Source organism: Rhinopithecus roxellana, chromosome 3 (genome assembly GCF_007565055.1).
Source record: "Rhinopithecus roxellana isolate Shanxi Qingling chromosome 3, ASM756505v1, whole genome shotgun sequence".
NCBI classification, from domain to species: Eukaryota; Metazoa; Chordata; class Mammalia; order Primates; family Cercopithecidae; genus Rhinopithecus; species Rhinopithecus roxellana.
In genome coordinates this window covers 163,716,802-163,734,703 of record NC_044551.1, presented here as the reverse complement: position 1 = coordinate 163,734,703, position 17,902 = coordinate 163,716,802, and the positions used below count along the sequence as shown (strand labels likewise).

At 41.9% G+C, this 17,902-nt stretch overlaps 1 protein-coding gene across 5 annotated transcripts in view; it reads left to right on the top strand.

Moving 5' to 3' along the window:
- The window catches only part of MCC (MCC regulator of WNT signaling pathway), a 486,531-nt gene that overhangs the window by 381,507 nt on the left and 87,122 nt on the right, over positions 1 to 17,902 (top strand). For all 5 annotated transcript variants that reach the window (XM_030928032.1, XM_010375821.2, XM_030928033.1 and 2 more), the window contains one exon: positions 11,688 to 11,830. In XM_030928032.1, the coding sequence (XP_030783892.1) occupies positions 11,688 to 11,830 (143 nt within the window). The remainder of the gene's footprint in view (positions 1 to 11,687; positions 11,831 to 17,902) is intronic.

Below are 17,902 nucleotides of genomic sequence, written 5' to 3'. Positions count from 1 at the left end.
TAACCAGCTGAGATGCTAGCCAAACAAATAAAATATGGATTTCCTAGTAGAGGGAAGTTATAAATATCAACTCTAGCCTCATGACCAGTAGCAGAAAAGATGGCTAGGCTGTGCATATTTTCTTGCTTGTATATGTATATGTGTGTATATATATAAACACACATACACACACACACATGCACTTTTCTTTTTCCTCTTATTTTCTTCTATTATTTCAGATAGGGTGAGTTGGTACTGGTGAAACTCATCATTTAGTAGGTAGGTTACATGATATCTAGGTGGGTTTGTCATTGAACTAGAAGAGTGAAGATCACTTTACAATACTATCGTTAGGAATAATGTTTAAAATTTTAAGGAAATTGGATCCTTGTAAAGTTCCAGTTAATATAAAACTCAAAAAAAGGAAAACATTATAAATTAAAAAATAAAAAATTAATCAAATTATTTTTTAAAAATCCTTATATCCCACACTGTAAATGATGGTACTTTGGATCTCTCGTTTTGAAAAGATGAATCTATTTAAATTGAATTGAGGGTTGACTACAGAGAAGGTTAGTATCATTGCTATTGCAATTTAGAAATTGTGGTGTGGATAAGAGGGTGCATACAGTTGGTCACTGAGTAACTAAAGAGGGTAGAGACTATGATAGCTGTTGTCTAGCACTTTGATACCATTCCCACCCCTCTCTTTATTCTCCCCAGAATCAAAAGGGGCCAGGGAACTATCTCTCAGACTCTTACCAGCTAGGTTCTGGATAGAGTTTTAACTGTGCTGATGAAATGCACTCACATGGGTTTGGAAGGCAGAGGGAGGTGGGAGCTATTCTCCCTCAGCCCATGGTGGTGCAAAGTCAGTAGCAGTTCCTGATCTCTGAGGGGATCACAGCCACGATGGCAAATCTGACAGCTCTTGGTGGCCTCTGCTCACCTCGCTTTTCTGCAGCCCTTCCAACAATTTTGCAGGCATGGAACTAAGTTAAATCCTTTCCACTTGAAACATGCAGTGCAGTTTGTTTTCCTAACTGAACTCTGCCTAATGCATCCTAAATCCTATCTCCTAGGATTAAACACTAAACACTTTATACATAAGGCCTTCTGAAAAATTTTATTCATGAATATTTTAAACAAATCTGATCATACAACACGCACTGTTTTATAATATGTGCTCTTTCTCTTTAAAAAAGCCACTGTTATGAGTGGCTTTTTTTAATGTTAATCTGATTGGGGAGATTATACAGTGGGATGGGGGAAATGGCAAAATATATCAGTAGCTCACTGGATGTGAAAAGAAAATAAAGAAAGATTTCTAAGCAAATTAAACATAAGATCTTTTCTTTCCCAAGAAGGTTATTTTCTTTTCTGTAAGCTACTCTCATAACATCAGCCTCTCACTACCAAGTCTCATGAGTTGTTCATATTCTCTGCTTCATCTCCCCTTTACTCATTAGCTCACTGCTGCTGTGTGGCTTCTGACTCCAACAGTTTACCAAAACCCACTTGCTGTGAACTGAGCTGTGGTGCCCCCTTTGCCAAATTCATATATTGAAGCCCTAGCCCACACTGTGGTGGTATCTGGAGATGAGGCCTTTTGGAGAGAATCTGGGTTAGATGAAGTCAGAAGAGTAGGGCCCTGTCTTAGTCCCTTTGTGTTGCTAGAAAGGAATATCTGAGGCTGGGTAATTTATAAAGAGAAGAGGTTTGTTTGGCTCACAGTTCTGCAGGCTGTACAAGAAGCATGGCACTGGCATCTGCTTCTGGTGAGGGCTTCAGGCTGCTTCTACTCATGGCAGAAGGGGAAGGGGAGCCGCCTATGCAGAGATCACATGGCCTGAGAGGGAGGATGTGCCAGGCTCTTTCAACAGCTCGCTCTCCAGGGAACTAACAGAGTGAAAACTCACTCACCCACAAGAAAGGGCAACAATTTCCTCATGAGGGATCCACCACCCCCACGACCCAGACACCTCCCACTAGACTCCATCTCCAATATTGGGGATGAAATTTCTACATGAGAGTTGGAGGGGACAATCATTCAAACCACAGCAGGTCCTCAAGAAGGTATATTGCCTGTTTTTTTTTTTCATTGTTTTTTCAAAATTATACCTAAGTTCTAGGATACACATGCAGAACGTGCAGGTTTGTTACATATGTATACATGTGCCATGGTGGTTTGCTGCACGCATCATCTACATTAGTTATTTCTCCTAAGGCTATCCCTCACCTTGCCCCCCACCCCCTGACAGGCCCCAGTGTGTGATGTTCCCCTCCTTGTGCCCATATGTTCTCATTGTTTAACTCCCACTTATGAGTGAGAACATGCGGTGTTTGGTTTTCTGTTCCTGTGTTAGTTTGCTGAGAATGATGGTTTCCAGCTTCATCCATGTCCCTGCAAAGGACATGAACTCATTCTTTTTTATGGCTACATAGTATTCCATGGTATATATATGCCACATTTTCTTAATCCAGTCTATCCTTGATAGGCATTTGGGTTGGTTGAAAGTCTTTGCTATTGTGAATAGTGCTGCAGTAAACATACGTGTGCATGTGTCTTTATAGTAGAATGATTTATAATCCTTTGGGTATGTACCCAGTAATGGGATTGCAGGGTCAAATGTTATTTCTAGTTCTAGATCCTTGAGGAATTGCCACACTGTCTTCCACAATAGTTGAACTAATTTCCACTCCCACCAACAGTGTAAAAGTGTTCCTATTTCTGCACATCCTTTCCAGCATCTATTGTTTCCTGACTTTTTAATGATCGCCATTCTGACTGGTGTGAGATGGTATCTCATTGTGGTTTTGATTTGCATTTCTCTAATGACCAGTGATGATGAGCTTTGTTTCATATGCTTATTGGCCACATAAATGTCTTCTTTTGAAAAGTGTCTGTTCTGGGGCTGGGCGCGGTGGCTCAAGCCTGTAATCCCAGCACTTTGGGAGGCCGAGACGGGCGGATCACGAGGTCAGGAGATCAAGACCATCCTGGCTAACATGGTGAAACCCCGTCTCTACTAAAAATACAAAAAACTAGTCAGGCGACCTGGCGGGCGCCTGTAGTCCCAGCTACTCGGGAGGCTGAGGCAGGAGAATGGCGTGAACCCGGGAGGCGGAGCTTGCAGTGAGCTGAGATCCGGCCACTGCACTCCAGCCTGGGCGACAGAGCAAGACTCCGTCTCAAAAAAAAAAAAAAAAAGAAAGAAAGAAAAGTGTCTGTTCATATCCTTTGCCCACTTTTGGATAGGGTTGTTTTTTGGTGTATTGCCTTTTAAGAAGAGACACAAGACAGCTTGCATGTATATTCTCTTCCTTCCAGCCATATGGGGACACAGGGAGAAGTCAGCCATCTGGAAGCCAGGAAGAGCCCTCACCAGAAAGCAGCCATGCTGGACCTTGATCTTGGAGGATCTAGGCTCCAGAACTGTGAGAAAATAAATTTCTATTGTTTAAGCCACCCTGTCTATGGTATTTTTTTATGGCAGCCTGAGCTGACTAAAACACCTTTCTTGAAAATCACCAATGATTTCTTAAATGAAAAATCCAGTGACCTTTTCTTGTCATTGGTCCCTTTCTATGGCATTGACCCTAAGCCATCTTTCCTTCCTGATGGCACTCTTCTTAAACCTCTAGGACCCTGCAGACTGTAGATCTTCTCTTCCCTCCATGGAATTTGTCCTCAGCCTAGGCTCCTGTCCTAAACTCTCTCACATGTTTCACCTCATACAGCAGCAGCCCCAAGGCACAGACCCCTCCTATCTCTGTGATCTCAGCATTGGCACTCAACCCTTCGGTTTAATGGGGCTGCAAAATGCCACCTCATTTGAGGACAGAGAGATAACATCCCAGAGTCTCTATCTACTGTAATATAATCTGACTGCTAAGATTTCAGGCCTGCACCAGGAGCCTGATGTTTCTCCTGATCTTTGGGCACACAGTTGCCTGTGTGTTGTTGGTATCATGTACATCTTGATGTACATGCAGCCAACAACACACAGGCATCTGCTCATCTTCATGTTGTTGCATTTCAAACACTGTAACCGAAACCTCCTTGTCTGCCAGCAAAACATATTGTTCTGATTAATTTACTGTCTAAAAAGTATAATGCCCATAAAGAAGATGTGTTTCTCTTTCCCTGTTTTCCTGTGTGGTCTATATCAATCTCTTTTTTAATATTTGGAAGTTCTTGAATATGGATCTTATATGAGCTCTTGTTAAGACAAAAATGGATTGTTATATTCATAGAAGAGCATTTCAAAATCCCATTTGTTCAGTTATTCACCAAAAGATTCATAGATGAGTCTGATCTTCTCTATGCTATCTGAAAAAATAAGGGGAGATAGTATTGAAGAAAGAATGAGGACATTTTTCATCACTTATTTCCTGTACTAGATTCTTTCAGAGAACTAAAAGGAATACATTTCCTTCCAATAGTTTTAAAAAAACAAACAAAAAAAAAACACAAAAAAACAAACAAAAAAACCCACGAAACTTTGTTCTTTAAAAGAAAGCCAGCCATTTAAAGGCAAGTCTACTTTTAATTTTAAAAAGAATGCAGTTCACCCAAAAAAACACCAGGTCAAGTAGGGTGGATTAGTTGGCCACAGCTGACTGACAGCTTGACAGCTATCAAGGCAGGCAGTTGACCATCTGGGTCTTCTCCACAAATCATTCCAATGCAGTGGAAGGCATGAATGTGTACCCAAAATGAGAGAGATAATGTGGATAGTGACATGACAGTCTATCAAATGCTGTTGATTCCATAGTATTTTGAGCTTGAAGTCTGGAAAGCATGGTAAGAATTATACTTCCATTGATTTTTCCCTCTTCTGATTAAATAATTTTACCCCTAACCAATAATGAGAAGGAATCTTTAATAAATAATGAAATATCTTTTCCTTCAGTCCTGACATTATAGTTGACCCTTTAACAATATGAGGGTTATGGGAGACAACCTAGGCAGTATCATTCTGCATGGAGGCAAGGGCAAGGATTTTATGACAAAGACAGCAAAAGCAATAGCAACAAAGCAAAAATTGACGAATGGGATCTAATGAAGCTTAAGAGCTTCTGCATAGCAAAAGAAGCTATCAACAGAGTAAACACACAACTTACAGAATGGGAGAAAATATTTGCAAACTATGCATCAAACAAAGGTCTATCCAGCATCTATAAGGAACTTAAATTTACAAGAGAAAAACAACCCCATTAAAAAGTAGGCAAAGGACAAGAAGAGACATTTATCAAAAGATATACATGCAGCCAAAAAGCATATGAAGAAAAGCTCAATATTGCTGCTCATTAGAGAAATGCAAATGACAACCACAATGAGACACCATCTCATACCATTCACAATGACTACTATTAAAAAGTCAAAAAATAACAGATGCTGGTGAGGTTCCAGAGAAAAGGGAACACTTATACACTGTTGGTGGGAGCGTAAATGAGTTCAATCATTGTGGGAAACAGTATGGCGATTCCTCAAAGAGCTAAAAGCAGAACTACCGTTCAGCCCAGCAATCACATTACTGGGTATATACCAAGAGGAATATAAAGCATTCTATTATAAACACACATGTACACAAACGTTCATTGCAGCACTCTTCACCATAGCAAAGACATGGAATCAACCTAAATGCCCATCAATGACAGATTAGATAAAGAAAATGTGGTACGTATATACAGTGGAATACTATGCAGTCATAAAAAATACAAGCTCATGTCTTGTGGGAAGATGGATGGAGCCAGAGGCTATTAACCTTAGCAAACTAATGCAGAAATAGAAAACAGAGTACTATGTGTGGGAGCTAAATGATAACAAATGGACATAATGAGGGGAACAACAGACATTGGGGCCTACTTGTAGGTGGAGGGTGGGAGGAAGGAGCGGAGCAGAAAAGATCACCATTGGGTACTGGGCTGGGTGATGAAATAATCTGTACAACAAGCCCCCATGACACGAGTTTACCTGCGTAACAAACCTTCACGTGTACTCATGAACCTAAAGTAAGAGTTAAAAAAGCCCCAACAATATGAGGGATAGTGGCACCAACCCCTACACTGTGGAGTTAAAAATCCAGATATACCTCATGACTCACCAAAACCTTAACTACTAATAATCTACTGTTAACCTGACAAAAACAAGAAATGGGGAAAGGATTCCCTATTTAATAAATGGTGCTGGGAAAATTCGCTAGCCATAAGTAGAAAGCTGAAACTGGATCCTTTCCTTACTCCTTATACGAAAATTAATTCAAGATGGATTAGAGACTTAAATGTTAGACCTAAAACCATAAAAACCCTAGAAGAAAACTTAGGTAATACCATTCAGGACATTGGGCAAGGACTCACGTCTAAAACACCACAAGCAATAGCAACAAAAGCCAAAATTGACAAATGGGATCTAATTAAACTAAAGAGCTTCTGCACAGCAAAAGAAACTACCATCAGAGTGAACAGGCAACCTGCAGAATGGGAGAAAATGTTTGCAATCTACTCATCTGACAAAGGGCTAATATCCAGAACCTATAAAGAACTCAATCAAATTTACAAGAAAAAAACAACCCCATCAAAAAGGGGCAAAGGATATGAACAGACACTTCTCAAAAGAAGACATTTATGCAGCCAACAGACACATGAAAAAAATGCTCATCATCACTCGCCATCAGAGAAATGCAAATCAAAACCACAATGAGATACCATCTCACACCAGTTAGAATGGCAATCATTAAAAAATCAGGAAACAACAGGTGCTGGAGAGGATGTGGAGAAATAGGAACACTTCTACACTGTTGGTGGGACTGTAAACTAGTTCAACCATTGTGGAAAACAGTATGGCGATTCCTCAAGGATCTAGAACTAGAAATACCATTTGACCCAGCCATCCCATTACTGGGGATATATATACCCAAAGGATTATAAGTCATGCTGCTACAAAGACACATGCACACATATGTTTATTGTGTCACTTCACAAACAATAGCAAAGACTTGGAATCAACCCAAATGTCCATCAGTGACAGAATGGATTAAGAAAATGTGGCACATATACACCAGGGAATACTATGCAGTCATAAAAAGGGATGAGTTCTTGTCCTTTGTAGGGACATGGATGCAGCTGGAAACCATCATTCTCAGCAAACTATTGCAAGAACAGAAAACCAAATACCGCATGTTCTCACTCATAGGTGGTAATTGAACAATGAGATCACTTGGACACAGGAAGGGTAACACACTGGATCCTATTGTGGGGAGGGGGAAGGGGGGAGGGATAGCATTAGGAGATACACCTAATGTAAATGACGAGTTAATGGGTGCAGCACACCAACATGGCACATGTATACATATGTAACACACCTGCATGTTGTGTACATGTACCCTAGAACTTAAAGTATAATAATAAAAGTCTAGCCGGGCGCGGTGGCTCAAGCCTGTAATCCCAGCACTTTGGGAGGCCGAGACGGGCGGATCACGAGGTCAGGAGATCGAGACCATCCTGGCTAACATGGTGAAACCCCGTCTCTACTAAAAATACAAAAAAAAAAAAAAAAAAAAAAACTAGCCGGGCGAGGTGGCGGGCGTCTGTAGTCCCAGCTACTCGGGAGGCTGAGGCAGGAGAATGGCGTAAACCGGGGAGGCGGAGCTTGCAGTGAGCTGAGATCCAGCCACTGCACTCCAGCCTGGGAAACAGAGCGAGACTCCGTCTCAAAAAAAAAAAAAAAAGTCTACTGTTGACTTGAAGCCTTACAGATAACATAAGCAGTCAGTTAACACATAGACTAGTATCTATTAGGTTGTGCGAAAGCAGTTGCGGTTTTTTCCATTACTTTCAAAAGCAAAACCGCAATTACTTTTGCATCAACCTAATGTATATATTTCATGTATTTATGACCTATCTTAAAATTTTTTGTGTGTTTCTAGGCTACACGATTCATCTGAGTTTTTTCAAGTTGTCACAAATTTCCAAAAAATTTTCAAATACATTTATTGAAAGAAAATTTGCATATAAATGGATTAATGCAGCTCAAATCCATGTTGTTGAAGAGTCAACTACATATTGTCTCATTGGTGTGAAATTTAGGAATTAGGCTGTGCTAGTAGTTGCATGATCTTAGGTAAGTTGTCTCTCGAAGCCCCGTTTGTCTTATTTGTAAAATAAAGGTAGTGGTCCTGGCTAAAACACTCTTTAAAATCCCTTCCAGTCTGCCAGCCTGTGACTTTTCTGCCACTGCTGGTCATTACATAGGCAAGTGTACAATCTAATGCCTGCCTCCTTAGGAGCATTTGTTATGTTGTTTAAACTAGGAGCAAGCATTAATCGTTGCATCTCTTAAAGCAGCTTGGAAGCACTTCCCAGACACTTCTAAGTGAATGAAAGAATATGCATTTGGAATCCTGTGAGTTGACCCTTTACGTTCCAAGGAGAAACACCTGAGAACTTTGTCAGTCCGTTATTATAAACCTACTACTACAGAGTGTCACTTTCAACATTTATCAGTTTATCAGAGCTGCTATTTTTCTGGTTTTAAATGGCCACTTTTTTTTCCCGTGTTTTTACATTTTCCTCTTTTCATCACCAGCATTAGTAGTTGGTGTTTTTTTGGGGAGGCATTTTTTCCCCAAAGAAATAAGTTATTGCTTGAGAAGAATGTCTGTATACACAACAAACAGAAGTCATCTTCAGATGCTGTTGTGCTGTGTCATTAGCCACACAGCCTCACCAGGCATCCTCAAGGCTGTGCAGAGCCACTGCAGAAGCACAACTCAAAACCTTGTCTTTGCAAAACTGCCAGGGACTCTTAGTGTGTTTTACTTACTCCTTTGCTCTTAATGGAACAATGCTCCTGAATGGTAGAGAAGACCCCCGGTCATCAGTGTGTCACGCGTACTGCAATCACAAATTGAGTTAGTTTACAATTTGTCATTTCCCAGTCCCAGGTTCCAGCCTCCTTTCAGGAATGATGCCAATGAGAGAGAAGGATATGCAGCTCCATGATTTTTTACGAAAGTCAGTGGGAGACTCAACAGGGCTGCATGAACTTTGTAATATTTAAACTCAGTTTAACCTTTTTATACCTCATTCTTTGTGGCACAAGATCTTCCCTGTTCTCACAAGGTAGCTTTCCACCTCTAATGACTATTACTTTGTTGGCATGTGTCGTTTTAGTTCTAGAATACTTACAATGATTACCATAGCTGGAATGCATTTCTCTTCTTCTCATTTTATCTGTTTCCACACAAGATCTTGGCAACATTTATTCCTTCCCCTGAATTCCTAGACTTTCCACACTGTATGTTTATTTCTTCCATCTAACCTTGATTATTTGCATCCTCTGGTGCAATATGTTTTCCTTTTGCTCAAACTGCCCAGTCAACAAGTAGTCTGAGTACCTCTCCATCCTCATGTTTCCATCCTGTGCCATATTTTGGTTTCAGCCATAGTGAACCACTTGCTCCTCTCCAAGTTCTGCACATTTGCAGCTCCTCTGAGCCTTTGCCTGTGCTATTCCACACTTGTGACCTAACTGAAATCTACTTGCCTTGAGACTCATCTTGAGTGCTTCTCCACCCAGGAGGTCTTCTCTGGTCACTCCCCACTGGCAGCCCCAGATATTCCACCTATGTTCACCCACAGCATCCTTCTTGGGTTGTGAACATCTTTGTCTCCTTGAAGACAGAATCTGTGCAGTGTTTGTGTTCCTATCTTTGTTTTGGTGCTCAAATACATTGAATAGGAATTTTTAGTTTGCATGTTGTGACACGGAAAACCTACTGCCTAATGTAATATGGTTCTCTTTCAGACTGTGCTCTGACCTCAGTAGGGAATGTTTCTACAATAACAGCTTCCCTTTCCCACACCTTCTCAATGCACTCCTTTATGAAGTTCATCCTAGTAATCTCTAGAAGTAATTCTGTACAAAGCAGGAGATTTGGCAGGAACTATATGTTTTTGAATCTGGCAAGCCAGGAGGGTTGAAGGTGGCTATTAAAGATTTTACAAATGCCATTTATACCAAAGAAACAGCAGTAGCATTTATCACTTGCTTTCTTGGCTGCAAAAATGTCTTGGCTGAGCCAAAGCTGATTACGTTGGCCATGCAACCAAGGTAATTTATTCATCATACACAAAATCTCCCCTTAACTAACATCAGAATTTTAAGTGCTGACTGAAAGGAGAGCTAATGTATCTATCAGTGCACAATCATCCTGTAGACCAAAAAGGCACTTAAGAGTACTTTTTAATCGTTTTCTTTCCTAAACTTAATTATTGTTGACTTTTGCTTGCAGATGTCTAATAATTAACTTATTCATAGAACATTAGTCTGTATTTTTTTTTTTTTTGTCTTTACCACTCTCTAATTCATATTTTGCATGTCGTGGGGCTTTATATCTACATAAAGCTTTTCCAGATTTCTGGGTAGCTTTTATTAACAATACCTTATAATACACAGGCTCAACTGAATCCCTTTCCTGGGAGAAATTTGATATCTTGAGAGAACCAAGATTTCTGTTCTTCACATTTCTCTGATTTATAGATGTGTCTCCCACTTGCCTCCCTAAACCCTAATGATCACCACTCATCATCTTGGTCCACCCAGAATCCAACACTGTAGACTTTCTTCTCTGGTTGTTGACAACTTAAAATGAATGCCAGGCTGAGATTTCTCCGATTCCTAGCTTTCTTCACAGACAATCTGCCCTTGAGGCTGAGCAGACCTAAGTGGGCATTCCACTCCCAGTTAAATCCCCTGACAGTTGCCCCTACTGGTTTACTTGCAAAATAGATCCTTCAAAGAGGGTTCATTTTGCTGTCTCCATCCCTGTGTCCAGTGTATGCGTGGTGGTGGTAGTGTGGGAAGGGGACACTGCGTGTGCTCTGAAATACATACTGCAATTTTAAGTTTCTCAGCTTACTAATAGTACAATGAAGAGACCAGAGGTTGAGGGACCCCTGAAGGGCTGAGAATAGGTAGATGAGTGTATACAAATAAAACACGGTGGGGTTTAAATGTTGTCTTCTTGTTAGCAAGTGCCAATTAAAGGAAATAGGCCACTGAGTGGTGTTCTCTCATTCGGTGTTCCGTTTTTTCCTCATTGCATCCTCTCTTCCTACCCCCTAATTCTACCTCCTTTCTTTGGGAAGTTAGCCTCGTCTTTCTTGGGCATGCTGATCCATATATCTTTCAAAAACGTCTAGTTTGATCTGCACAGATGAGGTGCTGGTTTCTCAGTAGCTCCAACCCCATCTCCAACCTCCAGCCTCTTTCAAGAAGGAAGCCCCTGTGGGCCCCTCCAGGTGGTAGGGCATGCTGTTGCTGTGTGCTAGACTCTTAGCTATTTGGTTCAACAGTAGCCTCAGTGCTAGTAGTCTTAGTTCTTTTTCCCCTCGGAATTTGAGGAGGTGAAGAAATCTCGTTTCTTCAGGAATATTTAGAGGGGAAGAGTTTCTGCAGGCTGATAGATGAATCTCATTCGGTACATGGGTATGTTATGTGGACACAGAAGCAACCTTTCAGCTTCACTCGTTGACCATAGATGTGACCATCTATTTGGGCTGGGAGGAATCCTGGTCCATGTGGCCCAGGGGAGAAATCTGTTTTCTCTCTGAATGTCTTTTTCTTGTCCTTAAAAGACATATTCTCTAGGGGGTTGTCTTAAATCCTCTGTCAGTGGTGACCAACTCTCCTTTTTTCTCAGGGAGGAAGATGAGTACTCAGAACTGCGATCAGAACTCAGCCAGAGCCAACACGAGGTCAACGAGGACTCTCGAAGCATGGACCAAGACCAGACCTCTGTCTCTATCCCTGAAAACCAGTCTACCATGGTCACTGCTGACATGGGTGAGTCTGCCTGCCGTTACCACCAACCCAGAGTTTGGTTTCTGGATTGTGATAGAAATTTTAGAAATGTGAGGCAGCCTCAATTAAAATTTAATTTTTCAAGGAATTTACTGAGTGGATAAAGTCACATGTATTTCAGTCCCTTACACATTACTTTGTTGGTCAAATGGAACTAAAGCTTTCTGCTCTGATACAATTGTGATTCAAACATAAGTCACTTCTATTTGAAAATTCTGGAAGTAGGGAACCAGTTTAAAAGACTATTACAGCATTCCAAATTACAATAATATCTGAACTATGATGGTGGGAATAGAAGGGATGGGATGGGGGCCAACACATTGCAGTGGAAGAACCCCAAGAGGTTTTAACAACTACTTGGGTTGGGTAAGAAGGAGGAGTCCAAAATGACTCCAATGTGTTGTTCCTCAGTGACTAAGAGAAGGATCATATATTCCTTAGTAAGGAAGTTTTGTTGAGAAATGAGTTGGGAAATAGTCATATTATGTTTGAGGTTGTAGAGAAATATCCATATGTAAATATCTGGTACGATGTATTTTAAACTGCAGGGTGTGACCCATTGGGTCTTATAATTCTATGACAAAGTATTTTTAAATGAAAGCTAATAGGAAAGCAAATGACAATATTGTTTCATGAAATTTGTTTCTTGCATCTTTGTAGGCAGTAAGTTGCCAAATGAATGTTCTAACTGGGTTGCAGTCAAAATGTTACAAAACCACTGGTCTTGCCTACCTGGATATTTGGAAAGAGATTGAGGTTTAGGGAAGAGGCTTTGAAGTTATCTGGGCTAAGGTGATCCCTGTGGTTCGAAGGGTGTGGAGTCAAAAGAGGGAGGAGCAGCATATCTTAGGACAGACATGTTTACATGTATGGGTGAGAGGGAAGAAGAACCAGGAGAAAGAAGAGTGCATATAGTCAGTTTTCTTGAGTTTTATAATGAGTTTTTCTTGGAAGTTAAAATTTTGTTGGGGAGAGGGATTTAATCAAATATTACATATTTGAGTTTAATTAAAATCTTATAAGTGCTACAACATTATGGAACACAGTAGTATGAGAGTGTATCCAAAGAAATTTGATTCAGTCTAGGGTTACAAGAAGGCTTCCTCTAGGAAGGCGTTTGACCTCAGATCTGGAGGCTCAGTAGGAATTAGGCAGGTCAAGGAAGAGAATAGCATCCAATGAGGGAGAGAAATGCATTTAAGGAGGTGACTGAAGATCATCATGGATGGAGGACACAGAGGTATAAGAGGGGAGCTGGAGAGGTAGGCAGGAGCTAGGCCATGCAGAGTCTTACAGGCCATGCTAGAGACCATGTTTGGTCTTTACCCAAAGATCCACAAGAAGCTACTGAAAGAGTTTTTAATAGTGGGGGAAGAGAATGAGATCATCAGATTTGCGTTTTGAATCAATCACTCTGTAGTGTGGAGAAAGAATCCATAGATGAAGAATGAGTTGGGGAGGCTAGCTTGGAAACTGTTGCAGAAGTCTAGATGGGCAAAATTGTTGCTCAGATTAGGGTGGTGGCAGCTGAGATTTAATAAAGATGTAAAATTGGCAAGATTTGCTGAAGGATTGGAAAGCGATTGAAGGTGAAAGGGTGTGTATGCCCCATAAGAGTTTATTTGCACAATAGATGGACGACAGGGCCACTCACCAATAGGGCACATAGGAAATAGGACCCCGTGGTTTTGCTTTGAGTTTTGTTTTGCTTGGGGCAGGAACTATATGATAGGTGGAGATCGTGTGTTCTGTTTGTCCATGGGTTTATAGTGTCTTGAAGTATTTGAGCAGAGATGCTTCAGAAGGCGGTAGGTATTCTGATAAAAAAAACCAAGAGGAGAGACCTGGGCTGAAGAAAAGCAGCTGAGAGACATCAGGGTGTTTGCACATGATAATTGTTGACTCTGTCATTGCCCTATTTGTATCTTACTATCACATTGACATTTTAAATTATGTAATAATATTTATTTGCTTGACTGACTCTCCCACTAAATTCCACTAGGCAGAAGCATGTTTGTTTCATCTCCTAGTATATCTTCAGAGATTATCACAGGGCCTGGCACATAACATGTGTTTAAAGATAGTAGTGGGAATGAATGAATGAGGTAATCAACCAATCCACCAGTCAGCCAGCCAAAGATGAAGGAATAAAATGAGGAGAGTGGTATTCTGGAAGCCAGTGCGGCAGAAGAGGCTCTAATAAGGAAGGAGCGATCAGTAGTCTGGATTGCATCTAAGGCCAAATAAAATGCATCGAAGCCATTGACAGCTGTATGTTGGTAGCAGCTTAAACCAGGCAGAAGTATCATGAGGAGTGAAGACAATTCCCCCAATTAAACCGAACCCAGACCCTGGGCTTTATGTTATAATACACACAACTCCCTGCAACCAGACCATGCATGTGCCAAGTTCATACCAGCATGCTAAGTTCATACTCACATCCTGACTTCCTACAGGCATCATAAATCTCTAACCCTGGCGGCCCCAAGCTTCAGGACTCTGTCTTCTGCCTTAGGCAGCCAGACAGATTTAAACAGCCTGGAAATTGCTAATCATTGTAGAGTGTCAACCCTATTCTGATCCCTGTATTCACTTCTCTCCAATTGTATTTTATGGAATTAATAAGTGACCTGCACTCCAACAAAGTTCCATAATTAAATAAGTTTGGGAAGTGCAGGGATAAACCCACTTACATGGATGTCTTTCCGGTGGGACTTCTTGGACCTCCTGACATGAGGTGGTATCTGTAGCACTGGTCCTCACACAGAAGCCAGCATCCGCCTGTCTGCGCCATGGCATCCTCATTTTCCCAAACTATTCTTTTCATTCTGTCCCTCATTTAAAAACACATGGGTTAGTTATAACTGGTGGTAGCCTCTTTCCTGAGAAGACTGAGTTCCTGGAGGGGAGTGACCTTCCCTGCCCAGTGTTGACACGTGTTCTCTGTCCACACATAGAAGTTTTTTTTTCTCATTTAGTCAGCAGACTCACTTGGGGCTGTGCTAGGTACTGGGGATGAAAGACAGAATCTGCTGTCAGGTCACTTTGCTCCCACCCTCAAATCCTTCAAGCCTAGAGTTACTTGTAGATTCCCAGCATGCAGCCAACAGGGTGCTCCTTCCTTCTGGCCTCCTCCTTGGCCATTTGTCCTGTTTTTCTTCCAGCTCCAGCCACTCTGGCCTCCTGGCTTCCTGTTCCTCCAGCCTGAGCTGCTTCTCCTGCCCAGGGCTCTGTGCTGGCTGTTCCTTCCTCCTGGAGCCCTCCTTCCTCAGCAGCTATCTCTGCAAAGGACCCCCACCCTCCCCTCTAGAGTCATGCCTCATCCCTCACTCTTCTGCAGCCACTCGCCTCCCTTTCCCTGCTTCACTTTCTTTCAGAGCATGGAGCACTCCCTGAGGATGGATTGTGTTTGTACTCTCTTCCTTGTGTGTTACCAAGTTTTATCTGGCTGTCATGCCAAAGTGCAGGCTCCACGCAGGCAGGGACTTCACCTGCCTAATTTATCAGCATAGCAGTGCCTACACATAGGAGATACTCACATACTTGAGCAGCAGTGAATGAACCCCATCCCTAAGCTCACAGTTCTTTGGAGGATGCAGACAGGTCCACAGGGAAGACCTCACAGTGCAGTTAAGACTCCATAGCAGGCCTGCAGTGGCCCTAGTGATAACCTTGGGGAGGAGCGTGGAAGAATGCTTCCCAGAGGTCACAGCCGAGCAGGAATCCGGGGACTGAGTGGGGTCGGAGCCCATGAGGAGGAGGGTGCACCGGGCAGGGGCAGGTCTGCCCCATCCCCCAGGAGGACAAACACTTGGGCACAACAAGGAGGAGTTCATGAAAGCTGCTCACACAATGCAGTCGTGTGTTTGTTCAGCGGAACTGGCCCGTCTGCCTCTTCTTATTCCTTTGCCATTTTCCAATTAAATTTCTTCAACAGGGAAAAAAGCTTCCATATATAAGCACCATTATAGGAAATCATTTAAAAGTAGCCATTTCATTATAGCTGCTATATTTGCAAACCTGCATTAGTAACCCAGAGGTTTTCTTGAGCTGCAGAATTTGCTGCAGTATATTTGCTGATCTCCAAAGATAATAGGACTAAGTTCAGCCTATTTGCTTCATCAAAACACACTTTCTTTTGTTTTCATACCCCACCCATCGGAGTCCAGCTGCCCCTTTAGTAGGCTAGTTCCTGGGCACTGTCTTCCAAGCCCAGAGGAATAAACGATCCAATTAAAAAGTGCTTTGACTTACCTAAGCAGTCAAATAAAGGAGAAAGATGCCAGCCACTGTCACGTTGCATGTTTTTTTAAAAAAAATTCCCTCTTTTCAAACCTGGTCACACAGTTGTTCAGAAAATAAAGGTAGTTAAGTGGACAAAGCCAAGGTAGGAGTCATTGCTTAGAATTTTTATGTCCTCCATCTGGCAAAGGCTTGCCGTTAAAAGAGAGGGTGGATATACCAGCTAACATGCTTTACTCACTTACCCTGTGTCAAGCATTTACATGCATCCCTCATGTTTAATCCCCAACCCGGAAGGACGCCCTGGAGAGCTCCTCATCTGTAAAATTAGGATAATGGAGTTTAGAGAGGGTAAGTCACTTGTCCAAGGCCACAAAGCCAAGAAGTTGTTTTTGTTGTCGCCTGTGTTTCTATAGATGGCTTTCCTTTGATAGTCCTTGGTTTAAACAGGAAGACATGCCAGTGGTTGATTTCCTTTGCTTACTGCAGTCCTTTGAGGTCTCTAGGGCTGATGGGGGAATTAGGGAGCAGCTGTGTGATCACAAGCACCTGGCTTAATAGCGAAGCATTTGCAGTCAGATTTTGCGTCCCTTCATATTAAAATAGAAACAACACTCTTGGACCCAATCATTCTGGGTATTGCAATAGAGCAGAGCACAGATGTGTGCACACAGGCTCATTGCATCATGCATGTTAGAGCATGTTTGGTGTCCTTTCCTGCGGACCATTTTCCCACCTCTGTTAATGCAACAGCAGTGCTTTTCTGGAGCAATTGTTTCCAAAACAACATCCCTGATTGTATGGGCCTTTGCACAGCCAGTGAAGCGTTCTGTTATTTTGAGATCTCTTCTGATTTCAGGTGATACATTTTTATTTTCCTGGAATTTAGCACTATCAAACTATTATACCCTCAGGGTTGACATATGAAACCATTATACCCTAAGGGTTGAGGTTTATACCCTTAGGGTTGAACTCTACTCATACCCCAAGGTGTTCTATACATAGAATACCTTGCTTTCTGGTGTGATCACTTAGATTTTTCCTCTGTATGAGTAGGTTTTGGAGGACAACCAAGGAAGCATTTACACATGAAACCTGGCTTTTTGGTGCAGTTGTGACTGTGAAATAGTGTTTGATGCTAAAGCCAGATTTTCCTGGCTTACTGGCTCATGAGGCTTAATGGCTTCAGGAAAAAGTGTTTACAAGCGTCAAGCAGCCACTCAGAGTGAGGAGAGAGGGTCGGGGCAGGGAAAGGCAGCCCTGCCTCTTCCAAAAACAGTTTTTGCAGACATGGAGAGAACTGTTTACATAGGTAAAGCAGGCTGTCTAGAGAATACTCGCTTTTTGCTAGGAATGAGGTAGCTAGATAGTCAGTGATCCTCTAGTCCACAGACTGAAAAGGTTAGACCGGACTGAAAGTTGTACTCTAACTAGTTGATATAACAGGCCAAGCCCTTTGTTACCTTTTTCTTTTCTTTATTTGGGCAACTTAATTTCTCTGGAGAGGGTCACAATATGGATCATCCCTGAGAACCAGGTAACAGTTTGAACACTGATTGACTGGAGCACTGTCTGGGGTGACTGTGTGTTTTCTCCCAGGGATCTGAGCCTGGTCAAATAAGACCTGTCTGCAAATGGTAGCAGAGCTAAGTGACTGAGGAGAACCCCCTAAAGTCATTCCAGAATCTTCCTTAGAGTAACCAGGGTTGAGAGCAGGAAAGGTCATTTTTCTACTTCAGTTTGTGTTACTTTGGAATATTTCCCCCACAGTCTGCTGTTCCATAACTTTTCAGTCCCCAGAAGAGACTTGGG